A 20,302-nucleotide genomic window follows, 5' to 3' on the forward strand; every position below is an offset into this window, starting at 1 on the left:
CTGGAGAGCAGAGGAATGTGTCAGTGGAAAAGTTAAATGAATGTTTTCGCTCTCTCTGACACTCTAGCACAGTTATTGCCTTTAAACCCAGACTCCTATTTCAGTTTGTTGTAAATAACTTCAGCTTGTGTGCAATTATCCAACAATGATGCATTCAGTTCACCAGCTCCAGGTCTGTCATGCTCTTTTATGGTCATCGCTGCTCCTCTAAAGGGGTTTATTACAGCCCGGGTCTTATTCTTGTGCTTTCTGGCACCAGTTAGGTCCGTAATAATGCGATTTTGCTCCTTTAGTTAATTTGGTATTGCAGTGGCATCCCCTAAAAATAAGTTGGATAGGGAAAGAAAGTATGGTAAACAATCATTTAGGTTTCAAACAAAAGTGAAACAGAACAAAATGCAGGAAAAACTGCAAAAGAACCCAGTATGATCATTTAAATGAGCAACTATCTCATCAAAGTAAACAAAACTGAGAATCAGCGCAAAGTTGAAATGTCATCCCGACTGCATAGATGACAGAAATGACTGCCAAAGCTGTTAAAGTAAGATCCAAGTCGCAATAAACTGAAATTATCCTTTAATTCAGCATATGGTTGGACAACATTTGCATTAATATTAGGTTTCTTCTTGGCCTGTTTGACCTCGGAGATGATGATTGCTTTATAAACATCAGAGAAAAGAGTGGATTAGGCTGGGACAACTCTCTGCTTTTTTTTTTTTTTTTTTTTTTTTACAGGCTTTTGCTACGAAAGCCTATAGAATCTCTCCCCGCTCTCTCTCGCTTTCATGAGAAAGCTATAAAAGTCCAGAGCCGCTGCGGAGTGGAGCTGCAGCTGCGTCCGAGGAGCCGTGTGCAGACTCCCTCTGACACTAACTGATGTTTTACAGAGACAAACTGCAGAGAGCAGCAGGATCCACCTGGACCAGCGCCCACATCTGGAGAGAATGAGCATAGAGGAGAGGAAGGAGAGACGAGATAGAGTACAGCAAAAAAAAAAAATAAAAAGGGAGGGGGGGGGGGCAATGAGGATAATGAACGAGAGAAGGCCAGAGAGGAGGGGTGACGAAGGACTGGAGAAGGAAAAAAAAAAAAATCTGAATAATGTAATCTGATGTCATACCTGTCGACCTTGAGGTTTTGGGGTAGATGTTCGCCTGTTGGCATCATTACACAGTGTCTGTTTATCTGCACCCCATTACAGACAGGATAGCATTGAATGCCTCTGACAGGCGGCTCCGGGTGATGTGTACTTGAGCATTGAATTGCAGATTGGAAAGGTGTGTGCCTGAGATCTAAGTGGACCCTTGGAGGGCCATCTAACCCGTGCCTGCAGAAGGAGCATATGGTAGAGGAAGGCAGAAGTGGAAAGGTAGAGAGCGGCTGTTGAGGAGAGTGAGGCAAATGAATGATGAGGTCTGGATCTTTGCTAATGCTCCGGTGAGTGATTGCCCCTCCGCTGTCCCGGCCAGGGATGAATGGCTCTCTGTGGACGACAAAAAGCTCCTGGCCCTGCAGTCCTGGCTGAAGCCGACGCTCGGCACGCTCTTCCTGGCTGTTTTTCGCATAGTCCTCACCGGGCAGACATGGGCCGGGGCGAGGCTCAGGCCGCGTCTTTCAGCAGATACGAAGTCGCCGGTCAATGCACTCACATGATAGGTAAATCAAAGGACTGCATGAAAACCTTAAGCTGGAAGCATGCTGGATGGATTTACGGTTCATGTATTACAAGCTCAGATGGTTGGCAGATGCGTAACAGAAGCAGCGCGTTTGATGGGTTTTCCACTGATAAATGCACATGTTTCCCGGAATCAGAAAGGGAAGCCAACGCAGCAGGTACATCAGGTAATGCATATTAGAATTATCAAGTTGAAGTGATTCGTCCGCAGGTCACTTATCATTCACATGCAATGTTCCTGTCACACACAGACGTTCTTCTGTGGAAATGTTTGGCAACATTTCCAGCATTGCGGGTGCGGCAGTGCTGCGAAGGAAAGCATTCACATTGGAGGAAAAGGGCATGTTAAGGATGTCCACCTGATAAAGAAACTACCAGATATAATGTGTGAAAGAGGCTGAAGGTGGATATCACCTAATTTCTCATCATCCTAGCTGATTTTTCTTGAGTGAATATGTCATTTTGACCCTTTTGATTTTTTTTTTGTCACCTCAGCCTGCTGGCATCGACGCTCTTCCCTGCCGTGCCCGTTTGCCGCGTTTCCCCCGCACGCTGCTGCATTTCGTGACCCCATCAGGTGGAGTGTCAGAGCTCCCATGGAATTAAAACCACACTGGTGGGTTTTTTTTTCCACGTTTAAACCCATTAAGTACAAATTGTGTGTACTTTGCTTTACTGCAGAGCGTTTTGCTAAGTGAACCACACTCCAGGCATTCACCACCTTCCAGGCGGCCATTAGTTTTGGTTCGTGCCTGCGAAAAACCACCGTTATGGTCTTTTAATATGATAATGACCACCATAGGATGTGAATGCTTTTCTCGCTTCTTTTCTTTTCTTGTATCTGTATGAGCCGCGTCATCCGAAAGCGACTCGGTGCGCAGGAGAGGTTCAGCGGTCCGATACACGTGAACCAAACTTTTGAACCCTCAGTTAAAAAACAGGCCTCCTAATGACTAGACCACCCTGCCACCGACAAGACGCCTGTGTCCAAAAGTCTGTGTAAATGTCGTTGTAGCTACAAACATCACGGAAACGAGCGCTGCGCAAGCTTGCACCCGAGTGCCGGAGAGATTTAGATGTTGAAAGGTATGGGCTGCTGTCTGTGTATGTGTTGCTATGTAGTTGTGTGTTTACCGCAGCGGGATAACTCCGGGGAGGAAGATGAGGAATAGGTGAGCAGAGCCGCGGCTGTCTGGCTGTCTGGCTGGTCATGGATCGGAGAACAGACTCCGGCGTGGGAGGAATTCCTCCCGCACCCTCGTCTGGCCTACCAGGCCTCTTGATTTAAGAAGGCACGTCGAGATGGGAGTGTTTACTAGATTATCTTATTGGCTTTAAAACTCCGTTGCTTATTTTGGTCGAGATAAGTGACGTAAATGTTGAATTTGCCAACAGCCTGGGAGTTTTTGCTCTTGAGCCGGCGTGACAGTTTGATCCAACCCTCCGGCCTGCGCAGTGTAAGACTGAGCATTGGTGCCGCGCTGTCAGATGGATTGACAGGAAGGAAATGTTCTGATGACAGAGTTGATCCTCACAAGCTCCTGCCTCTTCAGGAGGGCTGATACGATTTTCCTCTGCTACTGTACACATCTCAAGCTGTTGTGCTTTGACAACGCTGTCATGTACTCCACCCATGGAGGTTTGTCTCCGTCTCCTGTTTTTTGTCCTGCTTCGGTGTTTTCAAGCCCAGAACCGCACAGCCACTGTGCTGTAGGTTGAGAAACTCAAATCATCTATGTACATCTTTTATTTTACAGCTCCCAAGGTTTCCATGAAAGTGCACTTGCATAGGCGTTCTCATCGCGCAACCGAGTGTTTTTCTTGCATATTTTTTTTTCCAGCATGAAGAATCCATACCATACTGCGGAGGATTTTTTTTTTTTTTAAATTTCATAGCGTGTGGAGAATCAATGCTGTGCTCTTCCTCTTGTTCCCAGCCTCTTACCAGTTCAAAAACTACTTCCAAGATTATTTATGTACACTGTTTCCAACCCCCTGTATATCATAAAGCTAACAACCACAGTCATGTCTGAAGCACCCTTTCCTTTGTCCTTGTTTGTGATCTACTCTTCGGGGTAAAGATAGAGGTGGGGATGAAGTCACCGTATGACCAAGTGGGCGGTCATGGCTGTTTGAGCCTCTTTAATTAGATTTACTGAAGAGGATGGGGTCATCATATACACAAGTTTCAGTGTGTGTGTGTGTGTGTGTGTGTGTGTGTGTGTGTGTGAGAATTTACACCTACGTCCAGTTCTCATCATCACCACAGGTGGCTAATCCATCACAGTCAGTCAGGAAGATATGAGGAACAGCCAGACATGAGCCTGTAGATCCCAAAGATAGTGTTAGACAAAACACTCAGAAGTCCCAGCAATGATCTAAAGTCCCCACTGACCAAAAGCGGGTGGACAGTATGACCCCTCAAAAACCACAGCTGTCCAGCCACGGTTACGCTCAGACTGAAAACTCTGAAGTAGATGGTTTAATATCTCGTGTTTTGATATCCTAGAGGAGCAACAGTAAGAGTCAAGGTGGTATGTTTCTGTCTATCTGTCCATAGCCAGTAGGTAAATGTAATGGTGAAGACATCTGTCAGTGGGACGGAAGGAAGTCCATGGCGGATGTCTGCTACAGCGGGCCTGTGCTCTGTGGGGGTCAGGGCCAGAGCAGGCTGTGGTTCGTGATTCAGACATAAGATGAAATCATCAAACAACAAGCACAGATGTACGAAATGTTTTTTTTTACATCTGTATTTTCTAACTGCAACCCTTTTTTTTTTTTTTGAGGGCATAAGGGAGGAAAACATGCTGGCAAATCAGTGGATGTGCATCGTCAGAAAAGGATTCTATATGAGGATGTTACAATACAATACTGGGGCCACCTTTAAAAAAAGACAAAACGATGTAACAATATTCATCTTACAGTCATCCATGGAGAATAATCATGGTAGCAGCAAAAAGGACACCATTACTGACTCCAGCCGGATAAATGATTGAACATAAATCAAAACAGGCAGGCAGCTTAAACCTAGAAAACAATCAGGAGGACAAACCAAGAACCAAGGAAACACAAAACACACAAAAACGTAACCAAGTGCATGAGAAACACAGGCTGGAACGCAAGGTACAAACATCGACAAACACAGACCAACTGACAACGTAGATAGGGAAAACACATGGACTAAATACACAGGAGGCTAATTGAGGACAGGTGAAACTAGGCGGGACAATCAAAAGGCAGGGAAAACGAGAAAAATACCCGGTCATAGCATACTATGACACATGAGGACGACAAGAAATTACTTTAAACCCAAAGAAATCTGCAAAAAATGTTTCCAAGGTAACGTTTACCTGTTTGATTTGGTCTCCTGTTGCCACAACTTTGTCAGAAGCATCAAATGATACATCAGAGAGTGAGAATGGAAGTCAGCGAACACAACTCATGTCAAATGTGCTCAACGCATCCATGAACGTATCTGTCTGAGTATCATTAGATACATTTTCAACGGACTAACTAAGACTAGCTTCCAGGACAGCGTGCTAGCTCACGACGCCATCAGATTACAAACTTCATTCTTGAAATATTAAAGCTTTTTGTGTTCAATCATTTATTCTCATGATACTGCAACTTCATTCTTGAATCTTCCGATCATACAACAAACAACTCTCTGACCATAATACTCATACACACATAGCTCTATTGTTTTATCTCTCACACTACAATGTCTTTGTTTGTTGCATACTGTATTATCATATAGCGTTTATGGTGTATCATTTCAGTTGGACACCACTGCCTTTACTACTGTAAAAGTTTTCAGAGAACGAACAAAAACGTTGCCTTATGAGGAGAGACTATGCGACAGAGAGGGAGTGATGTCGTGAGGCCTCCTGGGTCTTGGCTCGCATTCAAGGCTTCGAGATCTGAGGGCGAACGCTACTTTTAACAAGCGTCATAAACGCCACCAAACAATGTTATGGACCAGTGTAAAATGTCTGTCAGAGGCAGGACCCGGGAGCACGGGGGACATTTCCCTTTTGTGTTTTGCAAGGAAATCTTTGTTGTATTATGGGATTTCTGAGTGTTTTAATAGATGTAGTCGGTGCGTACAATGTGATGTTTGTGCACGCGTGTTTTTAGTGGAAAGAAGGATGTTAGGCAGATTTGACAAATGAGGTCAAGGGTTAGGTCAAGACCTCCGTCTGTTGTGAGTGCATGCGTAAACAGTTTGAAGTCTTCTTGTAGGAGAAATATGGAGTGAGGATTAAGGTCTGAGGTGTGCTTGTAAGTGGCTCTCCCAGTCAGTCAGTCAGTCTGTATCTTATTTAAAACCCAGCGAAAAGCCAGTTTGCGTCACTCGACCTTCCAACATCCTTAAAAGTGCCTCTGTTGACCCCTGAACCAAACTCTGTCAAACTCTCCTCTCTGTTACTCAGGGTTGCCTGTCACTTCCCTCCCTCTGCATGCATGATAGCACCTGTCTTTTTGCCAGCTTTTCAAATGCACCACAGGGGAGATCTATCCTTTCTTTTTCATACCCTATATCTGTAATCTATAAAAGCGAATCGCTCTCGCAGATGCTCGATTTTTATAGCACCCTGGAAATCATAACAAGTAGTGCTATGGTGTGTGATATTTGGATAAGTGCAGATGTATGGGCCTGTGCGATGACTGTATTACGGGACATTATTGTGATAGCAGTAAGCCCCTTAGCTCGTATATAATAATCGTGACACATGTAGGTTTTCCTTCACGCCGATTCCTGCCTTTTGCAAATCCTTATGTCTCGCCGGCTGCTGGATCGACCGTGTCTTAACCTTGTGTTTCTTTTTCCTCAGGTGTCCGCCACAGATGAGGATCGTGGTTCCTTTGGTTCTATATCCTACACCCTTGGTTCTGGTTCTGGAAGCACAGCACCGTCCCTCTTTACCATTGACAAGGAATCTGGCCAGCTTTGTACCCGCACGGCTCTGGACCGGGATGAGGGAATGGACAAGTTTGACTTGACCGTCACTGCAACAGATGGAGTAAGAACACACACTCCTAAAACTCGTACTAATAGCAGTTAAGTAGTTGTAGCCTAGTACTTCTCTTCCTTGCCAAGAGTAAGACAAGAGGATCGATACCACTATTACGTATACGATAAGCATGAATATGAAGCTACTGCCAGCAGGTTTGCTTTGCTTAGCACAAAGATTGGAAGCAGGGTAAAACAGCAAGCACAGCAAGCTAACAGATCCCCTATAAAATAAGTGTGTGTATCTTAGAAACACAAGTGCGCACAGACAAAGGACAGGAAAGAGGCAAAGACAGGAAGTGGAAAATCACAACAAGTCACATGATGATATAACTACTAAACAAAACAGGAAAAACTAATCCAAAAACCCAAACCATGACAGTAGGTGGATTTTGTTAGTCATCCAATGTTTGTGCTAAGCTAAGCTAACTGGCGGATGGAGGTAACTATTTATCAACAGACAAGAGACAAGAGAATAAGCGTATTTTTCCCCAAAACGATTGGTTTGTTGCAAAAAATCATCAGTGAAGTCATCCTTAGAAACTGTCTGGAAAAGGGCAACGAGTTTTAAAAAATACTTGGCAGGTGATTGGACGGTCCATCTGTTCGTCACCTCGATCACAGGCTAAGTTGAACAGTTCTGATCATCAATAGAAGAGTGCCATCGGCGGAGAATGTCGGTGAAACAAACTCCTAATTAAGTCAGTTGGAAGAGAGTGAAAACATCTCTTCCACTGAGAAAAGCTTTCAGTGCCTTTCTTTCCTTTCCATTCAATGAAGAAACACTCTTCAGTTCTGATGTAACAGAATCTGAGCCACCAGTCATTGGATGCTGACTGCCGTGTGCACAACTTAAAGCCTGGCAAGTTGAATTCTCGAGATCACACGGTCACAACTGCCTTGCTAGGTAACATCAGTCGGTTTGTGCAACACCAAATTACGCTGGACTCTGTAGAGCTATTTTCTTTGTGTTGCTCCACGACCAAACACATTGCTTACCGAGTGTGTAACGCATCGTCCGATCAAAGCTTCGAGTTAAAGGCAAATTAAAGATGTGTACAGCTGCACTCAAATAAATCTGATCAAAGAGACGTGTTTGAAGAAGACAGCGTCCTGTCCCTTACTGTGCGTCTTCAAACAAATCAAGGGGGAACCGCAGCAGCATGGCAAAGCAATCAGAGCAAAACAGAGAGGTAAAGAAGTAGGAAAACAGATCCACTTGAACAGTCAGTTTACAAAAAGGTCGGACTGTAGGATGCCTTTTTAGTTAAACATGATGATTTACTCGACCACATTTACACACTTGTTTCTCTAACATCATCCCAGTAGACCCATACGCATTTGAAAAATCGATTAATCTCATTGGCTGAAATTTAAAAGGCACTGGAACTCCACACAAGGAGTTAGGGTTACGTAAAGTAATAAAACTACGACTGTTAGTCCGTCGATATGTTGATTGGTTAGTCTGGGTCGTGTTCAAACTTATTATTCTTATTATTTACCCCAGTTCAGGTACAGATTGAATTCAGGTCTATAATTTACCACCCAGCCCCAACAGTGTATCTTCACCCCCAACAGCCCCCCCAGCACATTCCCAGCCCCGTTCAGCTGGTGTCTGTTCCCTCCGTCTCGGCTATCCTCGTCTTTAATGGGCTCGTAAAACTAAGCCCGCAGATTCAGTGTAATGAGTGCAAACTCTTCCCCTCACTGACAAATGCATACTACGCTTGATTGGCTCCATATTTCAGGGATCTTCAACAGAGAATCCGTTCCCCTCTCTTTTACAGCTGCTTCTTCTTAACATAAATCTTTTGTCGCAGTTTCGTAACATGAAAGTCCTGGTCTGTCGCTTTTCACCAAGGGTTAGGAGACAAATTGAAAGTTGTCTTCGGGGATATACAGTGCAGGAAGGGAGGGAGGATGTGGTCTGACTCAAATACCTATTCTCATGATTTAACCTCCCTTTGCCTCAATAAACTAGTCAGTTGAAGTCCTTAATTCCTTGCAGCATTTGTGCCTGCTCTGCTTACGTTATATTTGAATGTGTCCTGCATCAAATCTAATGGGAAGAATCTTTCCCCTTTTTTCAGGGTGGTTTAACCTCAGTGGCCCGTGTGCGGGTCAAAGTCGTGGACATCAATGACAACAGGCCCGCCTTCTACCCGGTCCTCTACACAGTCAGTCTCAGCACCCATAGTGCCCCTGGAACCTCTGTCGTCAAGGTAACGGCAAATGACCCTGATGCTGGGGAAAACGGCAGGGTGACCTACCGCACGGTACCTGGAGGAGGCTCGGCTTTTTTTACTCTCAACAAGGACACAGGTAAGTGCTCACCCGTCCATCTCTGATGTTCAATCCAAAGTAAATACTGGTTGTAATGGCCACATGTAGCCCAAGTTCAGGGTGCCACACATGGGCCATAGCTGGTCGAAATCCAGATAAAACAGCCCAAGCCATAACACCCGAAACCTACCCAAAATGGGCAACCATTACTAAGAATTGGCTGACCTGTGTTGAGTCATTTCTAGACCACAGCCAAGTGTGTCAACACTTAGCTGCAAATGGCTTGATTCAAATATGGATGAGCTGTAAAGCTGGCCTGCATTTGAGTGTTTAAAGGGTCAGGGGTTAGCGGTAACTGTTAAGTGAAAAGGACATGGACTAATTCATCTTGTCTTCTTATCTGTCTTCTCCTACAGGTGTGATTTCTCTCTCGCGCTCGCTCCACGGCAAAGCCAACACGGTAATCTCCATGGTGATATCTGCCGAGGACGGTGGGGGTCTGACGGCGCCGGTCAATGCCAGGGTAAACGTGAGCGTGGTGGCAGGCTCGGTGGCGTCTCCTGTGTTCGAACAGGCCCAGTATTTCTTCACGGTGTCCGAGGACGTCCTCAGGGGGACGCTGGTGGGAGCGGTCCGTGCCTCTGTCAAGACAGGTCAGTCTGTGCTCTCAAGCCGTCTGCTCGAGTCTGGCATTAATCTGTCAGCGTCTATTTGTAATGTCAGGCTTGATCAATGTATGTTAACATGAGGGAAAACGCCTTCAAAAACAAGAAAATGAACGATGAATGTGAGGTCTTTCTTGCTTATATGAAGAAGAAGAAAATTGTCTAAAATTGTCTAAAAAAAGTCCCAGTGTCTGTCTGAAATGTTCCTTTCTCAGATTTTGAGTTTTTGCCGTGAACCCGCTTTATGTGACTCACACAGGTTTCAACTTTCTGACAAACACCAGTATGGAAATGCACTAATGGGCTGGAGAGTTCGTGATGTCTTACCTTTCACCCAAGCAGTTGCACAAATACACAAGAGCGTGCACTCCGTTAAGAAATCCAATCCATCACACAGCATGGGCTTCACCAGGGATTTTTTTCACCGTGGCCAGACTTTTATTCTCTCTCAGCATTAACGGTGGAGGAGAAATGGATTTGGATGGGGCTGTGGTTCTGAGTGGGAGTCAAAATAAAGTGTTCTCAGCGGTGCAGTGGGCAGAAGATCACTTATATCTGTCTGTGTTGCTGTACAAGGCCTTCAGTGATTCCATCTCCGCACCCACTTTGAGTGAATCCAGCCTTTCATTAACACTTAGACGTGAGATAAACACACCGCATTGCTGTCTGCATGAAGTGGCTATGGATCTGTCATCAGCGTTTTTTATGTGGTGGCAATTTCTGTCAGTTTAGCAAACAAAAATGGCCTCAAATTGCTCGCTCCAGCTTCTCAAAAGTGATAATTTGACGTTTTTCTGCAATTGTGACATGCCTTTTTAAACAACCTCATTAAATTACAGCTCGGCTTTTTCTGACCATTTCTTTTGCCATCTTCCGTCTCCTCCATGCAGGTGTTTCGAAGGATATCTTATACTCCATCTCCTCCGGTGACCCTGATGGTTACTTCACAGTGGACAGCGCCTCTGGTACTATTCGCACCGCCCTTCCTCTGGACCACGAAACTTGCTCCAGTCTTGATCTGGAGATCCAGGCACGCTCCGGCTCTCCTCCGGCGTACGGCACCAGCCGTGTACGAATAACCATTTCAGACGTCAACGACAATGGCCCCACGTTCCTCCCCTCCTCTTCCGAGTCCCTCCTTCTCCCTGAGATCACCAAAATGGGGACTGTCATCTACACCATTCAGGCCACCGACAAGGACTCCGGTCACAACGGTCAGCTCAGCTTCGACCTTGTCTCTGCCGGAGCTGCAGGCAGCAGCGGCCAGAGGACGTTTGGTGTTGACCGTGGCAGCGGGGAGGTACGCCTAATAGGGAGTTTGTCATACGAAAGCGTCCCACGCTACGATCTTCAAGTGGTTGCCAAGGATGGTGGAGCGCCTCAGCTTAGCTCCACCTTCACCCTTGTGGTCCACATCCAAGCGCAAGACGCACAAGGCCCCAACTTTGACACCCTGACCTACCGCGTGGAGCTGCGAGAAAACACACCTCTCAACACACGCTTCCTCCAGGTCCGAGCACTCAACATAGAAGCTTCTGGGAATGGTGGGAGCTCCTCCTCCTCTTCCTCCTCCTCTATTTCCTACCGCCTCAGGCCCGATGGTGACGCTGCTGGTTTTGGCATCATGCCAGATAGCGGGTGGCTTTTTGTCCGGAGCTCTCTGGACCGAGAGGTCAAGGACATGTACCTGCTGACTGTCCTGGCCACTTCAGGCCCAGGAGGAGCGGGGAGAACCGGAAGCGCAACGGTCAGGGTGACGGTTACTGATGAAAATGACAATTCCCCAAGACTGAGCCAGGAGAGGGTGTTCCTGGCTGTCAGAGAGAACCTGCTGGCGGGGACGGGCTTTGGCAGGGTGTCTGCAACAGACAGAGATGCAGGACTAAACGCTCGACTGACCTACAGGCTGCTGCACACTGACAGACACTTCCAGATTAACTCGCAAACAGGTGAAGACTTGTGTTTGAATTGGAAAACACTAATAGTACACTTGAAGCAAATTTGTTTTAATTGTGTTCCACTGACTGACATGTGGCTACTTCATAAACACCCCTAATACCAGCGTGATTTCCCTTGTGGAAATAATGATTTGCTGTTTGTCAATTAAAGGATTGTGGTAATTACCCCGTAGCTGTTGCGAGTAATGTAAGCTGAGGACTTCTACCCTGCTCTTTTTCCTTAGGTGAGATTAGCACTCGCCTCGCCCTAGACAGAGAGCAGCAGTCCAGCTACCAGCTTGTTGTGGTCGTACACGATGGCGGTACGCCTCCCCGCAGCGCCACCGGCACCGCCCATATCACTGTGTTGGATGAAAACGACCACGCCCCCAGTTTCACGCACGCCAGGCCGGACAGAGAGCTGGTCCTTCAGGTGAGAATGACTTCTCCAATAAACGTTTGAAAATAAACAGCAAGTTCTGAACGTTTTAAAGTTTAATCCAGTGAGGCATGATTGTAATAACTTGAAATATATTTTGTTATAATGTGAAAAACTTGCTGTGAAAGACACGATAGTGAAAAGGGTAAACATGATAGTAGGATATTGTATGTAGAAAATGTTATTTTATAAAATCTTATTGTAGGTAATGGAAGGACTTCAATCAGGAACAGTCCTCACGACAGTAACAGCTAAAGACCCAGATGAGGGAGAGAACGGGACCGTATACTATTCTTTATCAGGTGAGTGCATATCTGCAAAGCCCCCCCACTTAACATTTCCATACTCATGTAGGTGTTAGTATCTTTATTTAGTGTTTAACTTGACTTTAATGTGACAACTGTACCTGTTTCATCCTCTGAAGGCCCCAGAGCAGAGCGTTTCTCCCTTAACCCGTCCTCTGGCGAGCTGAGAACAGCATCCCCCCTGAGAATGGCAGAGCGATCGGAGTACACCTTCACAGTGACCGCCGCTGACCACGGCACACCAGGCCTCAGCTCCACCTGCCAGCTACAGATACAGGTAAACATAAGCCGAACATTTTCGTATCCTCATTCATCCCACGGCTGCGTGCACATTTGCTACACATTTGTTGTGTCTCCAAATTGTTTCTGAGGCACTAGGCAGTTGGAAACAAAAGCCAATCTGCTGACCAAGCCCAAAACTGTCACATCCACACATTACCTCAGTCCTTTTGCATTCCTCGCTGCGAGTAATTTCCTCAAACTGTGCACAAAGAGAACAGTATAACTGTCAAAGGAATTGGAAAAGGAGGTAAATATGAGAAGGAGAGAAACTGAACCTGTGCCTGAACAAACAAAAGCATCTATCCAATCTAGCGTGTGTTTCCTGCTCCGAAAGTTCATGGGGTAACCAAAACCCAAGGTGAGAAACCCTGAGCAGCAGGAGGGAGCTGGTCTGGACTGAGTTATTGTTCTGAACTTTCTGTCGGAGGGTCAATCCCGCATATCAACACACAATATCAGGAATTCAACAGCAAAGAGGCATGTAGCCAGAGAAGGGTGGTGGTTTGCTTTGACTGTGGAGCTTTGAGCGCCGTGTTTTTATGTGATGTGATTTCAGAAAGGAAAAGGATGCTAATTACGGCGGGAGTACTTGCCTTAGATTTCGCTTGTGCAACACTGAGATTAGACAGAGGGGAAACAGGCACCTTGGAATCAAATGCTCCCAGATGAGATTTGATGAGGGCCAGCTGCGTCGAATCACACACGGAGAGAAAGGGAATACACCGCCGTACGGTAGCAGGCGGCGATACGTACACACAAGCACACACACACACACACACACACACGCTCGCTCGCTCACAGTAACGACACACTCAAACACTCTCATGAGCTAACATTTCCAGATAATGATTTTGAGATAGCGTTTCACATAGCTGTGGGTAAAATCAGACACAGGGATACTGCAGTACACCACAAGTGCTACGGTGCTACAGCTTGTAAAGGGAAAATGCACGGGGGAAAAGTACAAATAGCATCAGCGAATCGCATTCGAGGTAATTGAAACACTGGAATGTAATTGAGCAAATGACTTTAAAAACATCAAGACTCCTTGAAGCTGCAGCCCTGTCAGCCCCTGTACAAACATCTGTAGGTGCAACACCAGAAAGCTCAATTAAATGCATTCAGTCACTGAATTTCACTTAAACAGACGAAAAATAGGACATGATCCTTTTCTTGCTTTTTCAACAGAAGCGGGAGTCGAATGTCTGCACATGGGGCCTGCGTGTATGAGGCTAAATAATGCACATTATCCGCAGCATGTTCCTCTCCTTTATTTTATCCTCGCTATTCATGTTTGACAAAGAAAAGATGCAATTCACTGCAACAGATCTTGCTCACGAAAAACCAAGGAATGCTGTGTGTATGGATTCTTTTTTCTTTTTTGATGATGAAACCAGAGCTTGTTAAAATCTGCTTTTGTTTGCTGTCTTCGGAGCTCTTTGATCTGTCCGAGAGCGATGTTGAACCCCGAGGCTGTTGCTCAGAGTGGCGAAAACCCTCTGGCACGCGCTCGCTTCCCTTCTGACCGGAGTGCGGCATATGGAGGCTGCGCTTAATGCTCTGCATTATTTGAACTGGAATATTTACAGTTTTCCCTGCCATTACACCCTTCATTATTTTGTCGCAGGTCACAAACTCTGGCTCTCATCTTGCAGCCAGAATGCTGCAGTGTCGAGATATTTACTGGAAGGATCGTACATAATGTCTCCGTGCACAATGAGAATGCCTGTGAGGGTCATTATAGTACTAACAACAAAACAGAAACAGACTACAGCCCAAGGTTTTGTTTAGGGATAGGCTGGGAGAGAGCCATATAGCTGCATTGTCTGCAGAATATCAAGGGATGTCAGATCCAGTCATGTTGGCCTTGACACTTTTCTTCTATTGATATAACACTATTTATATCGAAATGGTTTCACAGAGAGAACTTTTACGATACGATTGGTTGAAGCTTCTTTGACTCTGGTTACCTTTCCTTCAGGTTCTCAGCTCCGCCAAGTCCAGCCCAAAGCCCAACATGCTCTCCATGACCTTGAACACAGTGGAAGGGGCCACTCCGGGCTCCATCATTGGCTCTGTGCGCCCACATGACCAACAGGAACCCTTACTGGAAGGCCAAGTGACCTACCTGGTAGTGGGGGGAACTGACCGAGATGGGACCTTCATGGTGGACCGTTTAAAGGGCGATGTGTACCTGGTGCGCGAGCTGGACTACGAGAAGGGGTCGAGCTACACACTGCACATCGAGGTGTCCGACTTCTCCCAGGCGTTTCCCAGCAGCCACCTGGTGCGGCTGGATATCATCGTGCAGGACAGCAATGACCATGCCCCCCAGTTCACAGAGGATCCTGTTACCATTGTGATCCCAGAGAACATCGAGCCAGGGGCTTCAATTTATACCTTCCAGGCTTCGGATCAGGTAGGCAACAGTTAATATCATCCGCTAAAGAAGAGTTATAATGTTAACCAGTGATTGATGATTGTTGTCATTGTAAACAAGGGCTACAGCCACACCATTAAGACCACTGACAGTGGCGGTGATTAATTCTAGATACACTTAAATGTTCTGCTGGAAAACCCTAAAATCCAGCTCCAAATTTTCCTGTTCCTAATCTGATTCAAGCATCTCTGATTCCGTGGATCATACTTGGCCATCATCCATGGTAGCCTCACCATGGATGGGACTTGGCTCTGACCCATTGAGGCATGACACGGTCTTGCGGTTTGTGAGGTGGGGCCTCCATTGATCAGACTTGGTCCGTCCCATGCGTGCTCGATTAGATCGGGATCTGGGGGATTTGGCGGCCAGGCAAGCACCTTGAGCTTTATGTTTTGTTCCTCAGACCATTCCTCAGCTGTGTTCCCAGAAGCGCACTCAACATCAAAACTCTCCGCTAGCTTTGTAAATCATCTCTTTTCTCCTTTATAGGACGGCAGCGGACCAAACAGTGAGCTACATTACTCCATCGAGCACTACTGGCCGAACATGCCAGATCTCCTGACCCTTGACCCCTCCAGCGGAGTCCTGACTCTGGGGCAGAAGTTAGATCGTGAGTCGACGCCATCCCTCTACCTCGTGGTGCGGGCCACGGACCAGGCAGTGGATCCCTCTCAGAGGCGCTGGGGTTCAGTCACCGCCCGGGTGTTTGTGACAGACGAGAACGACAACGCTCCGGTCTTCAGCTCACCGTCTGCAGTCAGCGTCATGGAAGATCAGCCTGTAGGGTGAGTGACTTCGGTACATTGATGTACAATACTGTCATTGCTTTGACGATATCATCCATCCGAAGAACATCGGAGTTAAAAACTCGAAGCGGTTGTCATGTTTGTTGCGTTCTTTCATGTTGGTATCTTTATCGACAGGTTTGTGATTTTGTACGTGATGGCTCGAGATGACGACGAAGGAGAAAACGGCAGAGTGTCTTACAGAATCCAGGCAGGCAACAGCGCCGGTCGCTTCAGTCTGAACCCAAACACTGGTAAGCTTATATTTAGGGTGAGACACATCATCTAAAAATAAAGTAATGTTCCAATAATCTAAGAGGGTCTGTGCAGACGGGGGATTTCCCATAAATACCCAATTTACACCCCATCAAGAGATGATTAGGGCAGAATTCACATCATTTCTTGCGTTTACAATCCTGCTTTGAATGATTTAACACAGCAGGAGTGGTGTGGCCTTTTTCTGTTGGGTTTTATGATTGATAGATAATCAGCGTCCCACCCGTGGAAGCCCCCTGGAACAAAACTTTCCAGAAGATCGTAATTACCCACTGAAGTGCTGCGTCTACGGGGGCTCAACTGCTAAAACACTCATAACCCTCATAACCCGCTTTACTAGACCATCTTTCAATGCCTTGGAGCAATATTTCACTTGAATAATGCTTTGGTTTTCTTTTCTTGACGGATTTGTTCATGGGAACCGATTTGGGACTATGGACGTGACCGGCCTTTGATATCTTATATATGTGTGTGTGTATGTGTAATCTCTTCATCGTCAGAGCTGGGCGGTATGGGCGCGCTCAGATCTGGCTGGGATGGGATTAGGAGCCATAAGACAGACACTTAATGCAGCTTCCAGATGGAAGAAAGTCTTTACTTCATTACTGTCAAATGTCTGGTGTATTAGCAGGGGCTGATTTCACTTCTGGTTTGTTTCTCAGACTGCGCGGTGTTAATAATAGCTGTAAAAGCAGATTAGCATTGTATTGGGAAGACATTTGCCAAACTGCCCTGCTAATGTGGGGGGTATCATTAGCCTGATTACCGCCTATGAATTATATGCCTGCGCTGCCAACGTGAACTTATTTCTCAGTACAGCTGCTTTACTGCTGGTTTTACTGATCCCTTCAAACCTAATATTTCTGATATGTCTATCCCTTATTTTTCACAAGTAGCTTCAAAATTAGATAAAACATTTAATGCATGCTGTTTGAGAGCATTATCTGCCTGTTCCATCCTTAAAGCTATGTCCTTCTTACGGTGTTGAGGTAAAATAAATCCTAAACACAGTCTTTATAGCTGCAGTACTGCTTAAAATGAAAAAGATTTGTGTGCCTTGTGCAGTATATTATGCTCATTTCCATGTAATTCAGTATGTTTTAAATCTTTGGAAACCCCAGGATCTTCGGTAGCCTCAAAATAGAATTTCATGTGAGTTTGAGCGAAGCTAATCCAGTAAGAGCATCTTTATCATACGGTTGGTACCGTATCAGTAACATTAAATTGGCTGCAGAGGAGGATAACATAGTACAGTAAATGTTTTGCATCTGTTTGGCTGAAACACGGCAGCAAGCAAAACCTCACAGGAACATCTGAGCCAACAGTCAACACACCATGTATGTGTTTGGCATGCCGTGGCATATATAAATTACACATGTCTCTAAGGCACAGCATGCCAGCTTAAGTTGTACACCGCTGTGAGCAGCACACACTCACACACACTAAGATACACACTCATATTTCCTCTCACTTTGGCTGACCCTCCTTGTAGTCACTGGTAGGAGAGGAACCGAAGCCAGAGGCTGAGAGGTAGAGGTCTGATTCAAAGCCTCTATCTGAATCAACTCGATTTACATAAAACACCCACACACAACTAATGCTAACTGATACTGTTATGTTAAGCCCAAAATGTAGTTTTATTGCTATTCCAGGTTTAAGTCTGGATCCTGTATGTGTTTTCCTGCGTGGCTGCACTCATGCTTTGCAATAATCATACCAGTCCACTGATGAAGCACACCAGTGGTTGAATGGAACTAAGTAAATTTTCTCAAGTACAATATAAAAGTACAGTGTGAATATACTTTAGTATTTACATTTTATGCTACTTAATACTTCTTGTACCCACAGTTATGTTTTTTTCTTTATTCAGTGTTGTTAAAACTACCCAAAAGTTAAGACATCTAAAATATTACTTTCATAAAAGTGAGTCACCCATATATATATCAGTGAGTCAAAGTCTTATAATATTTGTTATCAAATTTATCTAGCTATCAACAGTACGAGTAAAAGTAAATCCTACAGGTATTCACGTGTATGTAGATACTGTAGACTGTGGTTTACAGATTACTGACATCTTGAATGTATCAAATCTGATATTCGGCATTTTTTCTGATTATCAGAATCATTTTTTAAAATCCGATTGCTGATTAAGTAATTTAATTCATCTAAAAATGTGCTGCTTTGTCCCTGATGCTGCAAGGTTACCAGTAACTTGTGTTTTCAAGTAAATGTCAAGGAGTAAAAAGCGCAATATTTGCCTCCAACTGAAGTGGAGTTGAAGTATAAAGTAGCAAAAAATGGAAATACTTTCAAGTACCTGAAAATTGTTCTAAAGTACAGTACACAATTTACTTGGTTCCATTCCATAACTGTTCTTATATGATATGATGCACTTGTATGTATGTATCAAAAATCTACTTAATGACATCGACGGTATCTAAAATCAACTCCACATTGATGAACCACAACATTATAATGCTAGAAGCCATTCAGAATAATGAGTACTTACTTAATAGTAATACTTCTGCACTGTTACTGACAGTGAGTTACATTTTGAATTCAAGACAGGACTATTTTTTGCCTGTTGTATTTTTACATGTGCTGAAGTAAAAGATGAGAGTGCCTCTTCCACCAGCGCAGCACACCACTGATTCACTTTTAAGAGCCAGAACAGAATAGCTGGTGTGAAGTAACCGTGGTCTTTCACTTACTGTGGAAACTCTCATAAAGCAAAGGGTTTTTGTTTTTACTGGCCCTCTAGGCATACAAATACTGCCTCTCGAAGGTACACAAGATTACATGTTCACAAAACACACACACACTTCAAGTCCAAAAAAAACAAAACAAAACAAAAAGCGAATTAAGAATAGAGGTTTTAAGTGAAGTAATCTGGAAAGTTTTAGGAAGTTCCTCACCCACTCCTCACTGACTTCTTTGTTGTCTCTTTTGTAGGCTCTCTCTCCATCCTTAAAGCCTTAGACCGGGAGGAGCAGGAAGTCTTCAACCTGACCATTGTAGCAGAGGATCATGGGATACCTCAGCTGTCCACCTCTCAGGTGCTGTCCGTGCAGGTGATCGATGTGAACGATGAAGCTCCAGTGTTCCAGCGAGCCGAGTTTGAGGCCCAGGTGATGGAAAACCGAGGACCGGGCACAACTGTGTTCACAGTTACTGCCACTGACCGGGACCAAGGTTTGTTTAAATGTCTAATTTCAATAATTACAATAAGTAGAGTAACTCTGCTTGATAATTTTTACAAAATAATAAGTTCATAATATCATATGAACCTTCACAGGAAAATATATTCTTCTTGTTGAGCTGGATGGATGTAGTGCAAAATATAAAATAAGGAAAGTTATTAAAATTCAATAAAGGCAGAATGAGTTCATGTGTACAGCTGGTTTACAGTACAGTGCCTCAAAAAAAATCAATGGCCAGAGAACTAAACAATAGAGACATTTAAATGGTTTGGAGAAACCAAATCACATTAAACCAAACCACAAGCTCATGCTAATGAAAACGTGTGGTCACAGTCAATCGTCCAGAGCATAATATTTCTGGAGCTTTCATTAGGGCTTGCCAGCAGATTTATGCAGCTTTGGATTCATTAATATCACTGCTTTATGTCACTGAACGTAGCCTCTTTTACTTTATTGCTTGTTTTGTAGTGTGCGCAGCCATTTGTTTTTTCTTAGGTCTGTTTTCTGTTTCAATGCAGGCTCTAATGGCCAAGTGACGTACGGAGGCGTGACAGAGGAGGGCTTCATCATCAACCCTGTGACGGGAGTCATCACCACCACCAAGGAACTGGACGCTGAGCTACAGAACCACTACACACTCACCGGTACCATCCACTGTCTCAGCTGAAGTTATTTCCACATGTAGCCACAAATCTTTGTGTGGGATCTCATCCGCTTCACAATTTCCATCTCTTCATCAGTGTATGCCAGGGACAGAGGGCTGCCTCCTAACTTTGCCAAGGCCGTGGTCCGTTTGGAGGTGCAGGACGTGAACGACAACGCTCCGGTCTTTGCAAAGCCGTGGTACGGGCTGGAGGTGCCGGAGAACCAGGCCCCCGTAGAGCTCTTCTTTCTCAAGGCCACAGACCCTGATACTGGTCCCGGTGGAGAGCTGGAGTACAGGATCACTGGTGGGAAACAGTGTTGTGTTTCATTAGAATGAGTTTACAGAGCGATTTGGC

At 45.1% G+C, this 20,302-nt stretch overlaps 1 protein-coding gene across 2 annotated transcripts in view; it reads left to right on the forward strand.

Annotated features, from left to right (window-relative positions):
- Positions 1-20,302, forward strand: part of LOC119031516 (protocadherin-16-like) — an 88,469-nt gene that overhangs the window by 59,263 nt on the left and 8,904 nt on the right. For both annotated transcript variants that reach the window (XM_037120050.1, XM_037120049.1), the window contains exons 5-17: positions 6,511-6,699; positions 8,780-9,011; positions 9,389-9,625; positions 10,528-11,586; positions 11,820-12,007; positions 12,219-12,315; positions 12,438-12,595; positions 14,582-15,019; positions 15,530-15,825; positions 15,964-16,079; positions 19,054-19,293; positions 19,820-19,945; positions 20,042-20,251. In XM_037120050.1, the coding sequence (XP_036975945.1) occupies positions 6,511-6,699; positions 8,780-9,011; positions 9,389-9,625; positions 10,528-11,586; positions 11,820-12,007; positions 12,219-12,315; positions 12,438-12,595; positions 14,582-15,019; positions 15,530-15,825; positions 15,964-16,079; positions 19,054-19,293; positions 19,820-19,945; positions 20,042-20,251 (3,586 nt within the window). The remainder of the gene's footprint in view (positions 1-6,510; positions 6,700-8,779; positions 9,012-9,388; positions 9,626-10,527; positions 11,587-11,819; positions 12,008-12,218; positions 12,316-12,437; positions 12,596-14,581; positions 15,020-15,529; positions 15,826-15,963; positions 16,080-19,053; positions 19,294-19,819; positions 19,946-20,041; positions 20,252-20,302) is intronic.

The sequence above is a fragment of the Acanthopagrus latus genome, chromosome 13 (genome assembly GCF_904848185.1).
Source record: "Acanthopagrus latus isolate v.2019 chromosome 13, fAcaLat1.1, whole genome shotgun sequence".
Classification (NCBI taxonomy): domain Eukaryota; kingdom Metazoa; phylum Chordata; class Actinopteri; order Spariformes; family Sparidae; genus Acanthopagrus; species Acanthopagrus latus.